Consider the following 23982-nt stretch of genomic DNA (forward strand, 5'->3'; position numbering starts at 1 on the left):
TGAAAGGAAGACATTTTAGACAAAAGCGTGTCTGTATATTTACACACATGTCACACGGGCACACTTGTGCACACACACACACACACACACACACAGTAGATCTCCAGTGCAGGAAGATCAATTCCATTCTAATCAGTCCCCCCCCCCCCCTGATTAAGTGTTTACTCCTGAGTTTGTTTTGTTGTGTGGTTTAATTTATGGTCAGTTTAGTTTTTTCTGGCGAAGGTGACTTTCTCGTAGACGGTGACAAATGAAGTCTGACAGTGAAAGTCTGCACACAATGCATTTTTAAGAGCCTAATATGCTTGATGAATGACCACATAAAGGTTAAGCTCTATTTCATTCACACCATAATCACAACATTTTGGGGCTGTTGTCGGTCAGTGTCAGTGTTCTTAACGACTCAGACTGTCAGACATGGGTAAGGATAAGGCTGTTATTTAGTTTTGTATCTAGACTTCTGGTACAATCACCTAAAAGGAACACTCCTCTTTCAACAGCTTGTTAACCAGATGCTGTACTATTCTCATCGACGCTCATCGAAATGGGTAGACCAAGGCGCAGCGTGATTTGGGTTCATCATAATTTATTTGAATGTGAACCAGCAACAAAAACAATAAAGAGAAACAAACAAATGAGCGTACAGCCTTGTAGGGCTCAAAAGCAACAATACAAAAACAAGATCCCACAAACAACAGGTGGGAAAAGGCTACCTAAATATGATCCCCAATCAGAGACAACGATAGAGATATCTATTTGGGGATCATACCAGGCCAACATAGAAATACAATAACTAGACTACACATAGAAATAATGAACTAGAACACCCCCCAGTCACGCCCTGACCTATTCCACAATAGAAAATAAAGGCTTTCTATGGTCAGGACGTGACATCTCATTTAACTGCAGAGCTGGTTATATTGATTCAACATTCTGTTTGACTTGGGTGTGCTTTTCAGTTAATACAGTGAGGGGGAAAATTATTTGGACATCCTTGGAGAGCTCTTTGGTCTTGGCCATGGTGGAGAGTTTGGAATCTGATTGATTGCTTCTTTGGACAGGTGTCTTTTATACAGGTAACAAACTTAGATTAGGAGCACTCCCTTTAAGAGTGTGCTCCTAATCTCAGCTCGTTACCTGTATTAAAGACACCTGGGAGCCAGAAATCTTTCTGATTGAGAGGGGTCAAATACTTATTTCCCTCATTAAAATGCAAATCAATTTATAACATTTTTGATAATGTGTTTTTCTGGATTTTTTTGTTGTAATTCTGTCTCTCACTGTTCAAATAAACCTACCATTAAAATTATTGACTGGTATGTTGTGTGTGTGTGTGTATGTATGTATGTATGTATGTATGTGTGTATATATATATATATATATATATAATTTTTTTTTTGCACAACAGCATGTGAAATGTATTGTCAATCAGTGTTGCTTCCTAAGTGGACAGTTTGATTTCACGGAAGTGTGATTGACTTGGAGTTACATTGTGTTGTTTAAGTGTTCCCTTTATTTTTTTGAGCAGTATATATATACACACACACACACACACACACACACACACACACACACACACACACACACACACACACACACACACACACACACACACACACACACACACACACACACACACACACGTATGTATATATATAGATATATATTATATATATATATATATATATATATATATATATATATATATATATATTATACTGCTCAAAAAAATAAAGGGAACACTTAAACAACACAATGTAACTCCAAGTCAATCACACTTCCGTGAAATCAAACTGTCCACTTAGGAAGCAACACTGATTGACAATACATTTCACATGCTGTTGTGCAAATGGAATAGACAACAGGTGGAAATTATAGGCAATTAGCAAGACACCCCCAATAAAGGAGTGGTTCTGCAGGTGGGGACCACAGACCACTTCTCAGTTCCTATGCTTCCTGGCTGATGTTTTGGTCACTTTTGAATGCTGGCGGTGCTTTCACTAGTGGTAGCATGAGACGGAGTCTACAACCCACACAAGTGACTCAGGTAGTGCAGCTCATCCAGGATGGCACATCAATGCGAGCTGTGGCAAGAAGGTTTACTGTGTCTGTCAGCGTAGTGTCCAGAGCATGGAGGCGCTACCAGGAGACAGGCCAGTACATCAGGAGACATGGAGGAGGGCAACAACCCAGCTGCAGGACCGCTACCTCCGCCTTTGTGCAAGGAGGAGCACTGCCAGAGCCCTGCAAAATGACCTCCAGCAGGCCACAAATGTGCATGCGTCTGCTCAAATGGTCAGAAACAGACTCCATGAGGGTGGTATGAGGGCCCGACGTCCACAGGTGGGGGTTGTGCTTACAGCCCAACACCGTGCAGGACGTTTGTGGCATTTGCCAGAGAACACCAAGATTGGCAAATTCGCCACTGGTGCCCTGTGCTCTTCACAGATGAAAGCAGGTTTACACTGAGCACGTGACAGACATGACAGAGTCTGGAGACGCCGTGGAGAACGTTCTGCTGCCTGCAACATCCTCCAGCATGACCGGTTTGGCGGTGGGTCAGTCATGGTGTGGGGTGGCATTTCTTTGGGGGAGCCGCACAGCCTCCATGTGCTCGCCAGAGGTCTGCGAGGAGATCCCTCAGGAGACCATCCACCACCTCATCAGGAGCATGCCCAGGCGTTGTAGGGAGGTCATACAGGCACGTGGAGGCCACACACACTACTGAGCCTCATTTAGACTTGTTTTAAGGACATTACATCAAAGTTGGATCAGCCTGTAGTGTGGTTTTCCACTTTAATTTTGAGTGTGACTCCAAATCCAGACCTCCGTGGGTTGATTAATTTGATTTCCATTTATGATTTTGTTGTCAGCACATTCAACTATGTAATGAAAAAAGTATTCAATAAGAATATTTCATTCATTCAGATCTAGGATGTGTTATTTTAGTGTTCCCTTTATTTTTTTGAGCAGTGTGTGTGTGTGTGTGTGTGTGTGTATATGTATATATATATATATATATATATATATATATATATATATATATATACCAACAAAAAAACGTATTTTTCTTAATCTTTTATTTTAATTGTATTTTTATTTATTTATTTATTTATTATTATTATATATTTTAACTTCCTTTTTTTATTTTCTTTTTTTAAGCCTTTCACATCTGTGAATGTGTTTTGTTGGTTGATTGAAAAACAAGAGAACTTAATAAAACTTTAAATTGAAAAAAAAAAATTATAGACTGATAATTTCTTTGTCAGTGGGCAAACGTACAAAATCAGCAGGGGATCAAATACTTTTTTCCCTCACTGTAAAATCTCCATTGTGGAGTTAGAGCAGAGTAATTAGGTAAACATAAGGGAGAGCATGGCTGTAACATGTGAGTGTGGTGTGGTGGAGAACTGAGTTGACCCTGGTCTAATAGCTATGGGCTCTTTCATTGACCAGGTGAGTGCTAACAGCATCATTCTGGTTCCCTTGCTCTCTCTGGGTCATGGGTAATTGGAGCCGAGAAAGAAGGGAAAAGCAAAAATGTTAGCCTAATTTGTTCCCTTCCTGTTGGTCCCAGTGTTCTCTGCCTCAGTAATGAAGGTCAAATGAAGGTGATTTTTATTTATTTTAATCCCAGCCCCCGTCCCCTTCAGGAGGCCTTTTGATAGGCCGTCATCGCAAATAAGAATCTGTTCTTACTGACTTCCCTAGTTAAGTAAAGGTTAAATAAATACAATAGAGAAACTCCTGCATGTTGTTTTGTCAAGGTGCACCGAAAATACCTGGGGCCTGGCTGAGATATTCATGGAACATCTGTCTGCAGTACATTGCATTCATAATTCAATCTTAATTCAATCTTGAGTGAATCTGTATTGTGACGCAGCCTTTGAAAAGGCATTGAGCTTCATTTTTATAATTTTTTTATTTCACCTTTATTTAACCAGGTAGGCTAGTTGAGAACAAGTTCTCATTTACAACTGCGACCTGGCCAAGACAAAGCAAAGCAGTTTGACACATACAACAACACAGAGTTACACATGGAATAAACAAACAAACATACAGTCAATAATACAGTAGAAAAAGTCTATATACAGTGTGTGCAAATGAGGTAAGATAAGGGAGGTAAGGCAATAAATAGGCCATACTTGCGAAGTAATTACAATATTGCGAGTAAACACTGGAGTGATAGATGTGCAGAAGATGAATGTGCAAGTAGAGATACTGGGGTGCAAAAAGGAGCAAAATAAATAAATACAGTATGGGGATGAGGTAGTTGGATGGGCTATGTACAGGTGCAGTGATTTGTGAGCTGCTCTGACAGCTGGTGCTTAAAGTTAGTGAGGGAGATAGGAGCCTCCAACTTCAGTGATTTTTGCAGTTTGTTCCAGTCTTTGGCAGCAGAGTACTGGAAGGAAAGGCGGCCAAAGGAGAAATTGGCTTTGGGGTGACCAGTGAAATATACCTGCTGGAGCGCGTGCTACGGATGTGTGCTGCTATGGTGACCAGTGAGCTGAGATAAGGCGGGGCTTCACCTAGCAAAGACTTGTAGATGACCTGGAGCCAGTAGGTTTGGCTCCAGATATGGGGCTTTGGTGACAAAACGGATGGCACTGTGATGGACTGCATCCAATTTATTGAGTATAGTGTTGGAGGCTATTTTGTAAATGACATTGCCGAAGTCGAAGATCGGTAGGATGGTCAGTTTTACGAGGGTATGTTTGGCAGCATGAGTGAAGGATGCTTTGTTGCGATATAGGAAGCCGATTTCATATTGGAGAATGGATAGGCCGTGGGAGTGGGGAAGCAGGTTTGTCCCCTAGGTTCTGTGTTGTACTTAGCCCAGGGATTGATTGTTTAGTTTAACTTATTTTGGATGATGCTGATATTCTGACGGTATGGATGAGAGAGGCAATGGTGCTTGTACTTCCAACGTGTCTGATTTAACTGGCAGTTCTCTTTGTCAATATAGCAGTTAACCACACAACAGATCTCTATCACTTATCTCTCTCTCTCTGTCTGTCTGTCTGTCTGTCTCTGTGTATGTGTAAAGTAATGTAGTTTACGAACATTCAATCAGTAAGGCTGGACTGAATGGATTGTCACTTTTCATTCATCGAGTAAACTCACATAATTCACATCACTATCTCACTCATCAGCATAGCCCAGGGCAACTCCAGTCCTCGGGGGCCTGATTGGTGTCACACTTTTGCCTCAGCCCCAGCTAACACACCTGACTCCAATAATCAACTAATCGTGATCTTCAGTTAAAAATGCAATTAGTTTAAATCAGGTGTGTTTGCTAGAGATGGGGGGAAAAGTGTGACACCAATCAGGCCGGGGGCCTGGATAGCCAGTATTTATAGGGTAGTGCCTATAACATTACCTCATCAGTATAGCCGGTATTTATAGGGTAGTGCCTATAACATTACCTCATCAGTATAGCTGGTATTTATAGGTTAGTGCCTATAACATTTCCTCATCAGTATAGCCGGTATTTATAGGGTAGTGTCAATTTTACCTCATCAGCATAGCGTCAGGTCTCTCCTTCTCCTTTACTATTAGCAAGCGTGTGGAATGTCATTCACCTATTAACTTCACCCTATGATCATGGCACACTAAGGCAATTCCACCACGGTTGCTGATTAACCTATGGACTCACTCGTGTAATAATTACTTTAATCTCTTTCAACCAGTAGACCCCTTTCTGTGTTTGCAAACGTTGCCGCACGAGGGCGATGTGCGCAAGTTGGTTGCAGAACATGGGGTTCTTATAGAAAGCCAGCAAAAAAAAAGCCTAGATTTACATGTTGCCTATGAGTGCATTTCACACTACTTTTGGATTATAATTGGATTTTAAGGCTTGTATGAATGTCCTGTTTAATATAATGTTTGTGTCATCATCGCAAATCAACCGCATTATACTTAGAAAACACTTCAACCGTAACCAGTACAATTGGCTAGCTTTTGCTACAGCCTATATCTATGAGCGTTAGGATTCTAGCTAACAACTGATGCATCCAAAATAGTTATTTTGCAAAGACGACAACCAAATATAATCTTAGCGGCTGTTCAAGCAAGAATCAACACATCATTGTAAGCATATGAGAACCCCAAAATGTTTTTTTTTGTTTGGAAGTAATAAAAAAAATCTAGGCTATGTTGAATAGGCGCAGATGGCGATGGCTTTCTTATTGCAGCCAAGCGTCTCGTGCGTCTGTGCGTGAAGTCGGTGTGTCGTGTACTGGAAAAGGGTCTATGGGCATGAATCTCAAACCTTGCGTCTCCCACTTGCTGTTTTGCAGCAACAGTCTTCCAACGACCTCCCCACCACCACCAACTGAAGGCCCGTCATCGGATCCCCGTTCTCCCAGTGGGTGAGGGGGTTGGATGCCAGCTGCCCAGCATAGGGCAACCTGTCATCAGCATCTGGCTCTGAGGAACATTCCTCTGAGACGAGGCCTACCACAAACTATCCTACCCAAAAATATTCAATAAAATTCCATATTGTATTCTGTCTCTGTTGTCATTCAGTTACGCCTGTACTCGATTTAACTGTATTTAGCTCTTCAGGGATGAATTGAAGGCAGTCAATTCAGGAAGTGGTTTTAAAAATAAAAAACAAAACATTTTTGAAAAAAAGTAGCTCTACTCCTCAGTTTGAGAAGTCATTAAAAATATATGCAGTTTTTCCACATTTTGAATTGTTATTTAAGTTTACTTCCTGAATTGACAGCCTTCAAATTGAATTGACCCCTGCCCTTGTGCTCTTATAATCTGACCTATTGTATGTGTCTGTGTGATGGCAGTGCTGGGAGGTCCAGAGTCTCGCGGGGTGCTGAGGAAGATCAGTGATATGCTGGAGGTCATCATGAAGAGGATGGACACTTTGTCCAAACTGGGCAACACCACCACAGACTCCCACAGACTGGATGAGCTCAGCTCAGCACTGGACAGGTAGGGTTCTGGGGTTTGGTAGCAGGCCTGCCATTACATACTGTATGGTGTATGCATATATTTGTCTGCATATAAACAAATAATTGGAGGATATTTAAACTAGACGTTGTCTCATTAGTCTCAACATTTTCCTATCTATTTGCCCTGTTATTGGGTGGACATGGACAGTCAGACAGGGATGCTGCGCTGCCAGACATGCAGAGGCTAACAACCTGGAGTTTGCTCTTCCGTCTCCATGGCAACGGACCTCTCTCGTACAGGGGGTTGAGAGGCTCCCTCCTGCCGAGGTTTGCCCGTGTCTGACACTCTGACCATCCCTTCTGGACGTCCCTGCTCCTACACTCACCGTCTCACACCAGGAAAATAATCCCTGCTCAAACTATGCCTGAGAGTTGCGCTAACTGCCAGGATGCAGAGTTGTGGATGTTTGATATGGATTCTAAACACCAGAGTAGACAGTATTGTTAGAACATAAATTACTCCCACTATTCACATTCTTTGGAAGGTACTATAGAAATTATGCGCATTTTCTTCCTAAATGTTGCCGGAAAGAGGCCATTCATTGCTGAATAAGTCAGCCTAACTGTAAGCGATTATGAAAAAGGGGGAGCATCTCTAGGCTTCAGTAGTTTGCCTCTGGTAATAAAGTCTAGTCTGCTTGGTGACCTGCTCAGAATTCAGCCAAGGTGCAGTTTAACAGATACAAACAAAGAACCCAGAGCCATTCAGAGTCCACTGTTAGGTCTTTAAAAAGGAATCAGCCGTCTCTCTCTCTCTCTAATGCTGTATATGGTTCTCCAGGGCCATACACCCATTGTAAATGTATTAGTGGTGTTCTATAGAGGGAGGACAGGATTCTGTCTGTCCACAGGAATGTTTCCTATACTGATCAGTCTGTGCTGCAGTCTGGTGCTGTGCAGAGGACCGCTCTGTCTGTGTCTGGCTCTCATCTGTTCTGACATGCTGCCTCATAAGAGGGAATAGGAAGTGATGGCTAACAGTTGCCCGTAGGGTCAAGTGATATTAGAGGGGGATTTTACACAAAGTAATGCAGCATTTTAGACACACATACCACACCCATGCTCATACACTTATTCCAGAAGCACTGGTCTAGACCATTGCCCATTTCATCAACAACAGAAAACTCCCAACCATTCATGTAAATGCATATGTTAGATAAAGCTGTACAGTTTGAACAAAAGCAAAAGGCCAGTGTTGACCACTGTGTACAGTCAGCGTCTCATTGATATGACAGGGCTGTTAGACCCCAGCTATTGATTTGGCTCTGGTTGATACTCCCTGATAAACAGTGTCTTCAGCTCTGCAGAGTCCATCTGTAGTACAGTAGTACTCCTTAAGACCAGCATCCTTCCTATTGTAGGGTTCTCAGCTTCCCTGACCAGGTCACAGCAGCCTTGGGAAGACCCAGTGTAGAAGTAACAGATAGAGGCTGGCTGATGATTCTGTCTCGGAGGCCTTGCTTAACCATGGCTATGCCCGTGAGAACGTTTAGTCCTCAGTTCTCTACAGCACACACAGGAGCACTGTTCTTTTATACTGTGGGGCCCAGGCGGCTGACTGACTGCATTGAGATTATACACAATCATCATGGCTCCATAAAGACAGCTGGAAATCTCTGTGCCTCTTTGGACCTTTATGCTACATCAGCGAGGGCTGAGATTTCTGTCTTTATCGGAAGGGAGCCAAAGCAAGTTCAAAATGTTCACACTGCCATAATGCTTCAGCTTGGAGTTCCCTGGGCACCTTCCAGTTTTCACTGCTAGTGCCTGAGATAGCCCTGAACTCACAGCTATCTCCCTCTTTTTATTGCTGTCTCCTTTTCTCTTTCTTTCTCACTCTCTTTTTTTCTGCTTGTTTTGCCAACACTAACATGGCAACAACAAGCCATGGCAGTCAGCTGCCATAAAAGGCATTTGCTAACAACCTAATTGCGCTCTGTTCTCAGTCTCCCAGGGACTGGTTTTAATGTGCTGAGTCACTTTTTCACCTCAACAAATAAATTGTGTCAGAGTTTAAAAGCTTTTTTCTTTCACCCTCCATCCAAGTTCCACACAATCAGCATTTCCTCTCCTTGTTGAAGCTCAATTAGCAGGTAGCCTAGTGGTTAGAGGGTTGGACTAGTAACCGAAAGGTTGAAAGATCGAATCCCCGAGCTGACAAGGTAAAACTCTGTCGTTCTGCAGTTAACCCACTGTTCCTAGGCAGTCATTGAAAATAAGAAATTGTTCTTAACTGACTTGCCTAGTTAAATGAAGGTAAAATAAATAAATTAATTCTCTTTTGGGAGGAAACAGTAAGCATATACTGTAGGAGGGTGGACTTAGATGAAAGAAGTAGCCTTCTATGTTTCTTTTTCTAGATGTGTCCAGGGAGTTTAAGGATTGAGATAAAGGATACAGATTAAATGTGCGTTCCCACTGGGCACAGACATCAATTCAACATCTATTTCAAAATAGTTTCATTGAAATGACTAGAAAAAAACGATTCATTCAACCAGTGTGTGCCCGGTGGGTTGTCATGGGGAAAGAGATGGCAGAAATGATCAGCAAGAAAGAGAAGACATGCCTAACACTTAATTCACCTGTGCCTGCCCTATTGATGGTCGTGTGTGTGTGTGTGTGTGTTGGCAGGATCCAGCCGATTGGTCTGGTGGAGAGGATCCAGGCTATCGCCCAGAACCTGTCTGACATGGCTGTGAGGGTGGAGCAGATCCTACAGCGCAGCCAGGCCACCAACAGAGGTACAAGAGACACACACACAACTGACCACTCTTCACATTTGAAAGGTAGTTGTGTATGTCTGACACACTGTAAGACCCTATTGAACATGACAGGCAGCATTTATGACAGTACTTCAAATGATGAGTCTCCATTCATGTCTTTGTGAAGAGAGCTACGCTGCAGGAGGGCTCTATCTCCCTGTCTCAGCATAATTATAAATAACGCTACATGATGTTCAGTGTATGCTGATGAATTCCCCTCTAAGTTAAGAAGATCTGAGACTGTCAGCTTTCTTCTATTAGCTGTCCTCTGCTCAGTTCATTGTGCTCCTGTTCTGTTTGAGCAAGAGATACAGTAGGCTACTTACATGCAAAGCGAGACCAACTCCACTAGCCGACACATTAGAAAGCCAATTATAGACTTTGCATATTGTCATTATTTGCCTTGTCATTGAGTAAAGCAGACATGTCCTATTCTGTAGAGACTGTTTTTGCTACCAGAACCTAATCCCCTGGCTAATTTAGTGACACCGCTAGTGTTAGCGCTCCACACTGTGACTGCTGTAGTTATAATGGTAATCAAACAGAATGGCTGCTAATCCTTTTTCTGTGATTGCGCTCATCCAGGCTTGGCGGCACGCTGGTAAAGGAACAGCTTCTGCTCTCTTTAATTAGGCTAATTGGAGCTGGCTGCCGACAAGGAGGGAGGGAGGCAGGGGAGAGGGAATGAAGGAGTGAGACTGGGGAGAGAGGGAACGAAGGAGTGAGACTAGGGAGAGAGGGAATGAAGGAGTGAGACTGGGGAGAGAGGGAATGAAGGAGTGAGACTGGGGAGAGAGGGAATGAAGGAGTGAGACTGGGGAGAGAGGGAGAGAGGGAATGAAGGAGTGAGACTGGGGAGAGGGAACGAAGGAGTGAGACTGGGGAGAGAGGGAACGAAGGAGTGAGACTAGGGAGAGAGGGAACGAAGGAGTGAGACTAGGGAGAGAGGGAACGAAGGAGTGAGACTAGGGAGAGAGGGAACGAAGGAGTGAGACTAGGGAGAGAGGGAACGAAGGAGTGAGACTAGGGAGAGAGGGAACGAAGGAGTGAGACTGGGGAGAGAGGGAATGAAGGATTGAGACTGGGGAGAGAGGGAACGAAGGATTGAGACTGGGGAGAGAGGGAACGAAGGAGTGAGACTAGGGAGAGAGGGAATGAAGGAGTGAGACTGGGGAGAGAGGGAACGAAGGAGTGAGACTAGGGAGAGAGGGAATGAAGGAGTGAGACTAGGGAGAGAGGGAATGAAGGAGTGAGACTGGGTTAGAGAGGGAACGAAGGAGAGACTGGTGAGAGAGGGAACGAAGGAGTGAGACTAGGGAGAGAGGGAATGAAGGAGTGAGACTGGGGAGAGAGGGAATAAAGGAGTGAGACTAGGGAGAGAGGGAAAGAGGGAATGAAGGAGTGAGACTGGGGAGAGAGGGAACGAAGGAGTGAGACTAGGGAGAGAGGGAACGAAGGAGTGAGACTAGGGAGAGAGGGAACGAAGGAGTGAGACTAGGGAGAGAGGGAACGAAGGAGTGAGACTGGGGAGAGAGGGAACGAAGGAGTGAGACTAGGGAGAGAGGGAACGAAGGAGTGAGACTAGGGAGAGAGGGAACGAAGGAGTGAGACTAGGGAGAGAGGGAACGAAGGAGTGAGACTAGGGAGAGAGGGAACGAAGGAGTGAGACTAGGGAGAGAGGGACTGAAGGAGTGAGACTAGGGAGAGAGGGACTGAAGGAGTGAGACTAGGGAGAGAGGGACTGAAGGAGTGAGACTGGGGAGAGAGGGAACGAAGGATTGAGACTGGGGAGAGAGGGAATGAAGGAGTGAGACTGGGGAGAGAGGGAATGAAGGAGTGAGACTGGGGAGAGAGGGAATGAAGGAGTGAGACTGGGGAGAGAGGGAATGAAGGAGTGAGACTGGGGAGAGAGGGAAAGAGGGAATGAAGGAGTGAGACTAGGGAGAGAGGGAAAGAGGGAATGAAGGAGTGAGACTGGGGAGAGGGAACGAAGGAGTGAGACTAGGGAGAGAGGGAACGAAGGAGTGAGACTAGGGAGAGGGGGAACGAAGGAGTGAGACTAGGGAGAGAGGGAACGAAGGAGTGAGACTGGGGAGAGAGGGAACGAAGGAGTGAGACTAGGGAGAGAGAGAACGAAGGAGTGAGACTGGGGAGAGCGGGAACGAAGGAGGGAGACAGGGAACGAAGGAGTGAGACTAGGGAGAGAGGGAACGAAGGAGTGAGACTAGGGAGAGAGGGAACGAAGGAGTGAGACTAGGGAGAGAGGGAACGAAGGAGTGAGACTGGGGAGAGAGAGAACGAAGGAGTGAGACTGGGGAGAGCGGGAACGAAGGAGGGAGACAGGGAGCGAAGGAGTGAGAACGTGGGGGAGAGAGGGGATTTTATCAATCAAGCCCACGCAGTGTTGTCTATCCACTGTTCTCAGTAGGGATCAGAGATCAGCAAGGGAAGCCAGGCTTTCAGAAGTGGCTATTAACTAACCCAACAGTCTGTCTAACGCTCTGTTCTATCCCCATGGCCAGGAGAGTTAACTAACCCAACAGTCTGTCTAACGCTCTGTTCTATCCCCATGGCCAGGAGAGTTAACTAACCCAACAGTCTGTCTAACGCTCTGTTCTATCCCCATGGCCAGGAGAGTTAACTAACCCAACAGTCTGTCTAACGCTCTGTTCTATCCCCATGGCCAGGAGAGTTAACTAACCCAACAGTCTGTCTAGCGCTCTGTTCTATCCCCATGGCCAGGAGAGTTAACTAACCCAACAGTCTGTCTAGCGCTCTGTTCAAACCCCATGGCCATGAGAGTTCTGTTCTAATACAAGAGACTCGTGCTAAAGTCAATATATGCTCCCTTTTAGGTATGACCCGTTGAAAAGCTTGTCTGGTTTCTGCCCCAACTGCTCCACACTATCCTCATAGGGCTGAATAGCAAAGTAGGTATTTTAAGGATTCTGCCCATAGGGACGTGTTTGTTGTTAATACATGTGTTTTTGTCCCACAGTTAAGGATGGCGCAACAGGACAGTGTGAGGTGCCCAAAGACCCTCACTACCCAGACTGCCCCAGCAAGGTGGATGTAAGTCCGCATGTCATGCAATTTCACAGTGGTTTTCCTGATCCTATGTCCTTTTGCTCTTGGACTGTTTATTACCCTGCAACTCCAGCTTTACGATCAGCTTCAATCAACCCTGGATCAATGTCTAGTGCCGTGTTCAGATCAATGAAAGGACCTTGACCAAGTCCAAGTCAGATTTCATGGGTTCCTTAGCTATAATACATTCATTTCTACACTGACATTTGACCCCTTTGACCTCCTTTGATACATAGAGATACTGTATATATGTATCATTACTTGAGTCTCCATTGACCTTTTCCCTCAGTGGATGCGTGCCCGCTGGACCTCAGACCCCTGCTATGCCTTCTATGGGGTGGACGGCTCCGACTGCTCCTTCCTCATCTACCTGAGTGAGGTGGAGTGGTTCTGCCCCCCTCTGACCTGGAGGAACCAGACCACCACACCCACGCACAAACCTTTCCCCAAGAGACAGGTGGGATAGCTGGGTTGGCATGGGCTGTTTACAGGGCTGCTATAGTGTGTATGTGTGTGTGTACAGAGTTTGTGTCTATGATACTAGTCTTTGTATTTCATCTCCACTCTAATTTCCCTGTATCCGACTGGCACACAGTCTCCTGGGAGGGGAGTGGGGATATACAGTCACTCACAGAGTCTAGTCTCCCTCTGCCTTGAATCATGGCTGTTGCTGTTTTTCTTGTGAGAGCAGCATTCCAGTTATTTCTGGGTCCACCAGGGCCAGGTGTTCTAGTTAGTTGCTGCTCCCCGGAGCGCTGTACACTACACACCAATGGGTCGGCTGCTCATTTGAATGATCTGTGCAGCTTAATCATGGATTCTAATTACCTGCCTGGATCCAGCTGGACTAATCCTGTGACTTCTCTCAGGTGTTCCTCTGCGTTCACAGAAGCACCTACAAGTTGCTTTCCAAACAATAATTAACTTGTAGTGCGAACGTAATGCATCTCATATTGATTTTGTATGGGTGCCTAAGCAAGAGAATGTGTGTGGAAGGAAAGAGGGATTGTGTGTCCCCACTGTGTGTGTGAGAGAGAGCGACAGAGAGGTTTGTGTGACTGTCTGTGTGCCATTTATAAGTCCTCTGTGCTCCCTTATGCAGTTACAACATTGATTAGCACTTGGCTGCTCGGATTGCACTGTGATCCAGCGATTATAAAAGGCTGGGAAACACGCGGAGTGAAATGAAGGCAGCCTGTTTATGAGCATGAGGCAGGAGTCCCTCAGGCAACACTATCTGGGAGCCCTGCCTCCAGGGGGAATGGGTATGACAGGGAGAGCTGTACTCCTATAACACCCATCTCCACTCAACTCCAAGTAGGGCTGCTGGATATTAGTGGTTACCATGTGGCTGTTTTGTACAGGTTTGGGGAGGTGTTTAATGTATTACGTGTTTAATGTATTGGACTAATACATAGCTTTTTCTATGTGCTCAAAGTGATTAACATAGTAAGGGGATAATTTTTTTTTCCGATTTTCCTGTCCTCCAGGCGGCATTCCGGTCAGACATCGGGGCCCTCCTGGAGCAGGTGGGTACGGGGAAGGAGTCTCTGAGTTTCATGAAGAGAAGGATGCGCAGGCTGGCTGCACAGTGGGCCTCGGCTTCACGCAGGCTAGATGACCGTCTGAGGAGTCAATGGAGGGAGCAGAAGAGGGTGAGTGTGTGGTGACTGTGGAGGGAGAGAGAGTTTCTGTGTCTCTGCTATGAGTCAAAAGGTTGACAGTTAACTCATATCTCTTCCCATGACAGTGCAGGCCAGTAATATGTTGTACAGGTAGGTGCCCATTTTGGTTTGCTATATTTGATTCCCGAAAAAGTAGGCAGACACACAACTGACAACAACAAGATGGAAGGTTGACAAAAGATGGATCAAGACGAGGTGGCCTTCATGAACATTACAGTGGTGACGTCTTTCTCCACTAGCGATTACGGACCCATTTGCTGTGAGTGGTGTTACTGTGAATGGCTGAGAGAAGTAGATTTGTAAGGAGGAGACTTACCAGCCGTTATCAGAAGAGCAGGCCTGGGAAATATTGTCTTTAGTGCTCTTTAACCAGCCTAACATTTATAGGGACATTTTCAAAGAGTGGTGGAGGAGCCTGAATAGAGGAACACTGCTTTACCATCACTGATGAAATGGCAATGACTGTAAAACCTCCCCAAGCCTGCCCTTTGTGTCGAAAACCTTTTCGTAATGTCATAAAAGGTTATAAATCAACCTCAGAATAATATTGGCGTGTGTGTTTACATGTCTGTGCTTGTCTGCAGTGCACTAGATGGATTAAACAGTACCTGTGCAGATTTTCCTTTCACAGTGAAGTGAATAACATTAGATTGACGAGCTAACCACCTCCGTCACCGGCTTCATAAGGAAATGCATCGGCGACGTTGTCCCCATAGTGAAGGGTCGTTGCTTCCCCAAACAAAAGCCCTGGATTAACACGGAGGTTGGCGCTAAGAGAAAGGATGGGGGACAAAGGATACCGCACACAGGGCTATCGCAGAGGCTACGGCTACAACCCTGAGGCTACGGCTGAGGAAAGGAACAAGTGCAAGAAGTCTCGCTACACAAAATATCAAAAGGACTATAAGGTGGAATAATACTACACAGGCTCCGACACCAGGAGCTACAGTCCATTACGGATTCCAAAGGAAGACGTGCTCTGTCCAACCATGCCTCTCTTCCAGATGAACCCATTGCATTTTATGCACGCTTCGACCATAACAACACCGTTTCATGCGCGAGGGCCCCCGACCATCCCAGAGAACTGGGTTATCTCACTCTCCGAGGCCAACGTGAGTAAGATCTTTAATCAGGTCAACACTCTCAAGGACGCGGGGCCAGACAGTACTCAAGGGCATGTTCTCAGAGCATGCGCAGATCCGCTGGCAGGCATATTCACTATCATCGTTCCTGTTCCCAAGAACTCTAAGGCTTCAAGCCATAATGACTACCGCCCTGAAGTGCTTTGAAAGGCTAGTTATGGCACACATCAACTCCATCATCCCAGACACCCTAGACCCACCCCAATTTGCATTCCGCCCCAACAGATCCAAAGACAACTTAATCTCAATTGCACTCCACACTGCCCTCATCCACCTAGATAAGAGGAATACCTATGTGAGAATGCTGTTCACTGACTACAGCTCGGCGTTCAAAATTGTCCACTAAAAGTTTGTCACCAAGCTAAGGACCCTGGGACTGAACACCTGACGGGCCGCCCCCAGGTGGTGAGGGTAGGCAACATTACCTCTGCCATGCTGACCCTCAACATGGGGGCCCCACATGGGTGTGTGCTTAGTCCCCTCCTGTACTACCTGTTCACCCACGACTGCGTGGCCATGCACGACTCCAACACCATCAAGTTTGCTGACGACACAACGTTGGTAGGCCTGATCACTGGCGTTGATGAGACAGCCTACAGGGAGGAGGTCAGGGACCTGGCAGTGTGTTGCCGGGACAACAATCTCTCCCTCAACGACAGTAAGACCAAGGAGCTGATCAACACATCGATGGAGCTGCAGTGGAGCGGGTCGAGAGCTTCAGATTCCTCTGTGTCCAACTCACTAAGGACTTTAAAATGGTCCATTCACACATGCACAGTCGTGAAGAAGGCGCAACATTGCCTCTTCCACCTTTTTATTTACATATTTTTATTGAATCTTTATTTAACTAGGCAAGTTAATTAAGAACAAATTCCTATTTACAATGATGGATTACCAAGAGGCAAAAGGCCTCTTGCGGGGACAAAACACACATCACGACAAGAGAGACAACACTACATAAAGAGAGACCTAAGACAACACAACATGGCAGCAAGACAACATGGCAGCAAGACAACATGGCAGCAAGACAACATGGCAGCAACACAACATGGCAGCAACACAACATGGCAGCAACACAACATGGTAACAACACAACATGGCAGCAACACAACATGGTAACAACACATGGTAACAACACATGACGACAACACAACATGGTAACAACACAGCAGGGCTGGCAGGTAGCCTAGTGGTTAGAGCGTTGGACCAGTACCCAAAAGGTTGCTGGATCGAATCCCAGAGCTGACAAGGTAAAAATATGTTGTTCTGCTCCTGAACAAGGTTGTTTAACCCACTGTTCTCCGGTAGACTGAATTTGTTCTTAACTGACTTGCCTATTTAAATAGTTAAGTAAAAGGTTAAAAAAAAACATAACACAACCTAGCAACAACATAGCAGAAGCACAAACTTTGTTAGGCATAGAAGACAAAGCAGCCACAAGTGTCAGTAAGAGTGTCCATGATTGAGTCTTTAAAGTAGAGATTGAGATAAAACCGTCCAGTTTGAGTGTTTGTTGCAGCTCTTTCCAGTCGCTAGCTTGAGCAAACTGAAAAGAGGAGTGACCCAGGGATGAGTGTGCTTTAGGGACCGTTAACATAATGTGACTGGCAGAACGGGTGTTGTATGTGGAAGATGAGGGTTGCAGTTGGTATCTCAGATAGGGGGGAGTGAGGCCTAACAGGGTTTTATAAATAAGCATCAACCAGTGGGTCTTGCGCCGGGTATACAGTTTACAGAGGAGTATAGAATGCAGTGATGTGTCCTATAAGGAGTATTGGTGGCAAATCTGATGGATGAAGAACATCTAGCTGCTCGAGAGCACCCTTGCCTGCCAATCTATAAATGACATCTCCGTAATCTACCATGGGTAGCATGGTAATCTGAATCAGGGTTAGTTTGGCAGCTGGGGTGAAAGAGGAGCGATTACGATAGAGGAAACCAAGTCTAGATTTAACCTTAACCTGCAGCTTGGATGTGTGCTGAGAGAAGGGAGGAGGTTGAAAAGGTTAGGCATGGGCCCTCATGATAGATCCTCAAAAGGTTCTACAGGCAGTATGAAAAGAAGGCTCGGAATATCATTAAAGACTCCAGCAACCCAAGCCATAGACTGTTCTCTCTGCTTCTGCACGGCAAGCGGTACCGGGGCATCAAGACTGACACCTATGCACACTCACAGGACTCCACACACTCATGCACACTGACTCTCCAACACACACACACAACATGCACACACACTCACATACAATCATAATTTGCGCTGCTGCTACTCTATCATCCTGATGTCTAGTCATCTTACCTCTATATCTACCTATTTCACTCCAGTATCCCTGCACATTGGAAATATGGTATTGGAACTGACCCTTTATAAACTGTGTTCTTTCTATTTTTATTTCTCATGGGTTTCTGTTCTACCTTGTTATTTTTAGTGCTATAATGATATTGATTACTATATTGCTGGATTTGCAAGAAAGGCATTTCACTGTACTTGTGCACATGGCGTTAAAAACTTGAAGCTTGAATTATTCACAAAACCAAGGCTGGGAAAGGTATAGATTGACTGCAGTATTCTTTGAGTTTACCACTCCGAGCATTCTCTTTGTGCAAACCCCACTCCTTTAATCCTTCTCTAGTTAAAAAGAGGCTCATAACTTCAAACGCCTGAGTGAACATGAGACGCAGGGATGGATAGGTGTTTGCTTTGCTTTGGGAAAGCAGGCCAGTCTGGTCTTTGGCCAAGAGATGCTTTCAGAACATATAGGATTCTTCTTTTCATCAGTCTCTCTTTAGAGAACTATTAGCTTGGATAAGCCAGCACCAGCGCTGTCAACACACAGCATCCTTCCCAAGCCTGTTCCTTGATCAGCCTCCAAAAAGAAGAGTCTCTTTGTTCTTTTTTTAACGGTGTGTTCAACAGTAATAGTTTCTGTCCATTAACTGGCCCCTCTGGGCTGGGCTGCAGCGTCTCTGACAGAACAGTGTTTAGAAAACAGAAGAGGAGAAACTGCTGCGCTGCTGTGAAAACGCAGATGAGAGAACGATAATCTGCCGATAGAAATAGACTCGTTGAAGGGAGACTTCACGGAGGAGTGGAACTAGACAGCAGCCGTCTACCCCACCTGTCTCTCTCCTCTCTGTCTGCAACCTTGATTTTTCTCTGTCTTTTTCTCTCTACACTGAACTGTACTTTCATAAAGGCAAAATTGCTGTAGACAACTTTTTAAACTTCCAATTCCTTTTGCAGTCATTTGAAAATGAATTATTTCATGTAGTTATGGTGATGTGACAAGTATTGTGTGGCTGGCATGAGTACCATGGCACTACAGTGACATGAGGATTCACTGGCATCATAGATGCAGGGGGCCTGTTGCGGTACTTCTGCCTGGTGAGGCATTTGTGTTGCGTCCACTCTTAACGAAAGCAGAGCAATAAATCGCAATTGATTGTCATCGATTTCCCTCTTTGTATTGAGCGTGCACTGTGCAGTCATCTTGTCCTCTAGCAATTTCCCTGCATTGTGCAATATTCAATGGGTCTGTGTTGGCTGCCTTCACTGAGTCCTTCGTTTTCTTCCATCTTTAGTGAGAATGGTTAAACTAGTTTGGAGCACGAAACCCAGAGAGGTTAGCTACTTTACTCTTTAGAAGTAAGATGAGAAAGTTTTGTGAGTCAAAAGTAACTGGGGAAGAATTAAACGCTGCCATCTGTTGAGAAATCACACAGCCTGATTTCATTACACAGTTAACAGGCTGGAAGTCCCATCCTCTCCCATCAGCAATTAAAACAGTCTTGTACCATTAGGCATATTAATTATCTTCAGCAGATCAATCACTATTCAGATTCAGAAATTGTGTTTTTCAAGATTTGCTTGGGGATGAATGTTTCATGGCTCTTCCTGTCTTTTTAGTATAAATATTCAGTTTGTTGCAATTCATTTCTCTTATCTCTATTCAAAGACCAATGGTTTTGGGGGGGATCTGAGATGTACAGACATGAATGAAGCTAATATAGATAGCTATGGATAAGAACCATGGATCAGTCCTATTAGTTGGGAGCTCATCAGAATGAGACTGAAAACAATTCAATCCTATGGTTCCAACCCCTCAACCCTCTGTTTTTTTCTCAGATCCTGGTGCACGTAGGCTTCCTGACAGAGGAGTCAGGGGACGTGTTCAGCCCCAAGGTCCTGAAGGGAGGTCCTCTGGGGGAGATGGTCCAGTGGGCCGACATCCTCACAGCCCTGCACATCCTGGGACACAACCTCAAGATCTCTGTCTCGCTCAAGGAGCTGCAGGGGTGAGTCAGATGATGTCATGTTCTATCTATGTCTATATCAATATGTAAGGATGGGACCTATCACAGTATTCAGACTGAGTCTAGTGGTTCAGAACTTCTTCCTCTGGCTCAGATTATATAAAGTCATGCATGAGAGAGGACTTTTTCAGCACCATGGATAGCTCCAGGGAGAACCTTACTGTGGCAATTCAAACTGTTCTGTCAATTCTTAATCCCCTCACGAATGCTCTAGTCCTGTGACATATATTTATTGAGAGTCATGTGATTTGTCATGACATCATGATATTTTTCCCACTTTGAGATGTTTTTTTGCATGAACAAACAAGCTTAAATTATCTGGCACTCATGTCATACATATCTCATAAACCCATCTATTTATACCGTCTTACCTTTTTAGGTGATGTGTAACCATGTATAAGGCAGCCCATCTTAGGGTTCATTTCCACACAGTGTGTTTGGTCTCACCCTGATAAGCCACCTGTCTCCCTGTGGACTGGAGTTCCAGCCAGACAGACAGCGTTTATGTGTTCCTCTCCCAGCTCACTGACCCCAGACAGACAGCGTTTATGTGTTCCTCTCCCAGCTCACTGACCCTAGACTGATAGCAGTGGCTGGCTGGGCCACAGAGCAACATCCGGTCTAACCAAGGCTTTATTTATCCATCTGAAAAGATAACGCTATTGATTTTCAAATCGGCCAGGTGTGACTGCTGGAGTTAAGAGAGCAGATGGTTCAATCTGGGAGTAAATGCCATAAACGTCTTGGAGGACCCAGTCCCTGCCTCTCCTTTTATCTTTTACCCTTTCCCAGTTTCACCCGGCCTGGTCTAAATTGCAGTGTTTAAGTCGGACTGGAGATATTGGATATTGTCGATTCCTGCCAGTGCAGACGTGAGGCTGAGAGAAATTGGACAAGCAGCAGCAGCATATGGTGTGGCTTCTGTTATTGAACACATATTCCTCACTGTGGGGAAGCGTCAGAGTTAGAGCTTCCCTGTGATCTCAAATTGGAGTTTTGAAGAAAGCGGCTTTGATAAGGGTAGACTAGAGATCAGTGAGAGCGGATGGGATTCTGCCTCTTCTGCCCACGCTATTATTTACCTCACTAATTGGTGTCATGGAGTATTGAATTACTGCATTCAGTCACCACAGGGAATGTGTCTTGTGAATGTTGATGAAACCGCATGAGACTGACAGTAATTGTCAATCAGAAACAAATTGGAGCTGTGCTAAAGCCAAGAGGCTCTGTTTCCAAAGGTTGAAAGTGTGTGTGTGTGTTCATGTGTTCTAGTGTGTTTGTTTATTGGTATATGTGAATGTGATGGTCTACTGTAAGGCCCATGCAGCTCTCTATTTGTCAGGAAATGGAATGTGCAGCCTTAGAGAAAATATAATAGAAGGTTGAAATTGGAGCCTATTGGATTTATCAGACAGACCATTTCCCCCTTTTTCTTGCAGAGAAAAGAGACGCAGTACATTTCCCACTCTTTTTATGATCCTATCTTCTCAAATTGGCCAATAGAAGAGATGCTGAATGTCCAATACATTTCTTTCCAGGATCATTAATGAATAGGAAAATCTGACATTTCTCTCCACTATTAAGTTGACAGATTGCTATATGGGTTGAGCTCCCACAGATTCCCCCAGGGTTGTATCTATTTAGATTTCATCCTCCTATCTCCCCCACTCAGCCTGGGAAACATGTCATCCTAATAGCCCATGATCTGCAGCGGCTGTTATGAGAGGACGATGGTTGATATTGTTGTTTTGCAGATCATGGGTTGCTTGGTTTCATCCAAACCACCAGATACTGTAGCTACCACTACTCTAAGTTAGATATAGATTAGTAGTAGCTACAGTACCTGGCGGTTTGGATGAAACCAGCAGTTTGCTTGAGTGGTTGTCACTTCCCCTGCCAGCTTTATGGACTAGTCCTCTGGCTCTCTTTTTTTCATACAATCTTTTTTATTCAGACGTCTCCGTTCCACTCGCTACTTCAGCTGAGGGTCTGTTTTCTCGGTTTAAGCTTCTGGCTCACGTCGCTTGCGGATGCTTAACTAAGCTGCTTTGGTGTATTTTGAGTGATATTTTGGGACAGAGAGGAGGACGCTCCTCTGCATGCAGACAGATTCATCAAGTCCGCCTTCGCACAGAAAAACAGCTGGAAAAGACATTCTCCAAGGACTGTTCCATCTGTATATTTCCATGATTAATGTAAGCCCATTTTTCTGTTGCGGTAGGTCACGTTGTGGTAGTAGTTGGGGATGGCGCAGTGTGTTTTTCTATGTTACAGTGTAAGTCACTCTGGAGAAGAGCTTCTGCTAAATGACTAACATTAAAAAAAATGGAAACATCCCATTATTGGTCACCTTCTTCCTCTGCTGTGTTGCCTTGACGGGCAGATGAGTCACTGGGCTGAGAGTGGGGATGGGAGGAAGTGATGAGGCTCCAGTCTCTGTCAAGGGAGGTGAGGTTAATTGAAGGGGGAGCCTCAGTGGTTGTGGCATCATATTTGTCGGGAACAGCATCACATGTGCTTAAAGGTGCCCGGCGGCGGTTAGCCAAGCAGTGCAGACAGCTGTCACTTCCTCTAGGGGATCTCCCCCCTGTTCCTCCCAGTGCGACGTGAGTAATGAGCCAGCACCAGAGCATGGCTTATCAACACCCGAGGAGGAGAAAGGGAGAGGAGAGAGGGAGGGGATAACAGCCTGACAGAGCTGGCTGGCTGGCTCTGCAGTGACGACAGGGCCAGGAGAATACTGAGAACCCCCCTGCTACAGCAGCTCTCTGAGACCAGTAGGAGCGAGAGAGGGGGAAAGGGAGGGGGTGATTCCACAATATGAGGAACATACATCATTTGAACCTTCAGCACGAGTCCAATCAGAAGCATGATAGAGTCGTGCAATAAATTACGAGTGAGTTCAAACTGATCTGGAATCAGAAATAGCATCGATAAGAGCACAGCCACTATGTGTTTGGGAAGGAGGCACTAAGAAACATAACTCTCCCTGTCGTTTTACCCCTATCAAATCACCCTTTGAGGCTGATTAGGCTTCCAGAATGGGGGCTGCTGTGTGTGCCTGCAAGTGCTACTGCGCTCTCTCACCCTCCAGCCTTTCCAAGGATGTGCTTTTGTTTCTCAGCTTTGAAAAGCCAATCTAAAGCATCCCTGTTAAAAACAGATTGCTGTGTGTTTACAATATGTTGCAGTGCGCAGCACTTTTACAGAATCAGAGTTGAGGGCAGAGTTTTATCGTTCGCAGTGATCAAAGCATTTGGGTCACGGCACGATAACATGATAGAATCATGTGACTTGATTTAGCTGCAGCGAGAGGGATTCGACTTCATCCAAGAGTCGTAGCGTGATGCCTAAATGAGATTGAGAGCAAAGGACTACATGGTGTGTTTTTGAGTGTTGCATGTCAGTTTTCATCCAGTTTGAATCGCTACAGTAAGCAACATATGGATGCAAGATTTTGCAATCGCTGCTAGTTCCCTCTACTATATGCTGTATTGTAAACTCGGCAAAAAAAAGAAAAGTCCCTTTTTCAGGATAATTTGTATAAATCCAAATAACTTCACAGATCTTAATTGTAAAGGGTTTAAACACTGTTTCCCATGCTTGTTCAATGAACCATAAACAATTAATCAACATGCACCTGTGGAACGGTCATTAAGACACTAACAGCTTACAGACGGTAGGCAATTAAGGTCACAGTTATGAAAACGTAGGACACTAAAGAGGCATTTCTACTGACTCTGAAAAACATCAAAAGAAAGGTGCCCAGGGTCCCTGCTCATCTGCGTGAACATACCTTATGGCATGCTGCAAGGAGGCATTACACCGAGGCCTGTACCCTGGAGCGGGATCGATTTGGAGGTGGAGGGTCCGTCATAGTCTGGGGTGGTGTGTCACAGCATCATCGGACTGCACTTGTTGTCATTGCAGACAATCTCAATGCTGTGTGTTACAGGGAAGACATCCTCCTTCCTCATGTGGTACCCTTCCTGCAGGCCCATTCTGACATGACCCTCCAGCA

At 45.1% G+C, this 23982-nt stretch overlaps 1 protein-coding gene across 2 annotated transcripts in view; it reads left to right on the forward strand.

Moving 5' to 3' along the window:
• LOC110538520 (alpha-1,6-mannosylglycoprotein 6-beta-N-acetylglucosaminyltransferase B) overlaps positions 1–23982 on the forward strand; it is a 77398-nt gene that overhangs the window by 19092 nt on the left and 34324 nt on the right. For both annotated transcript variants that reach the window (XM_090193684.1, XM_036938602.2), the window contains exons 3-8: positions 6807–6954; positions 9606–9715; positions 12735–12808; positions 13113–13280; positions 14314–14478; positions 19774–19943. In XM_090193684.1, the coding sequence (XP_090049810.1) occupies positions 6807–6954; positions 9606–9715; positions 12735–12808; positions 13113–13280; positions 14314–14478; positions 19774–19943 (835 nt within the window). The remainder of the gene's footprint in view (positions 1–6806; positions 6955–9605; positions 9716–12734; positions 12809–13112; positions 13281–14313; positions 14479–19773; positions 19944–23982) is intronic.

Source organism: Oncorhynchus mykiss, chromosome 12 (assembly GCF_057628025.1).
Source record: "Oncorhynchus mykiss isolate SJ-2025 chromosome 12, ASM5762802v1, whole genome shotgun sequence".
Taxonomy (NCBI): Eukaryota; Metazoa; Chordata; class Actinopteri; order Salmoniformes; family Salmonidae; genus Oncorhynchus; species Oncorhynchus mykiss.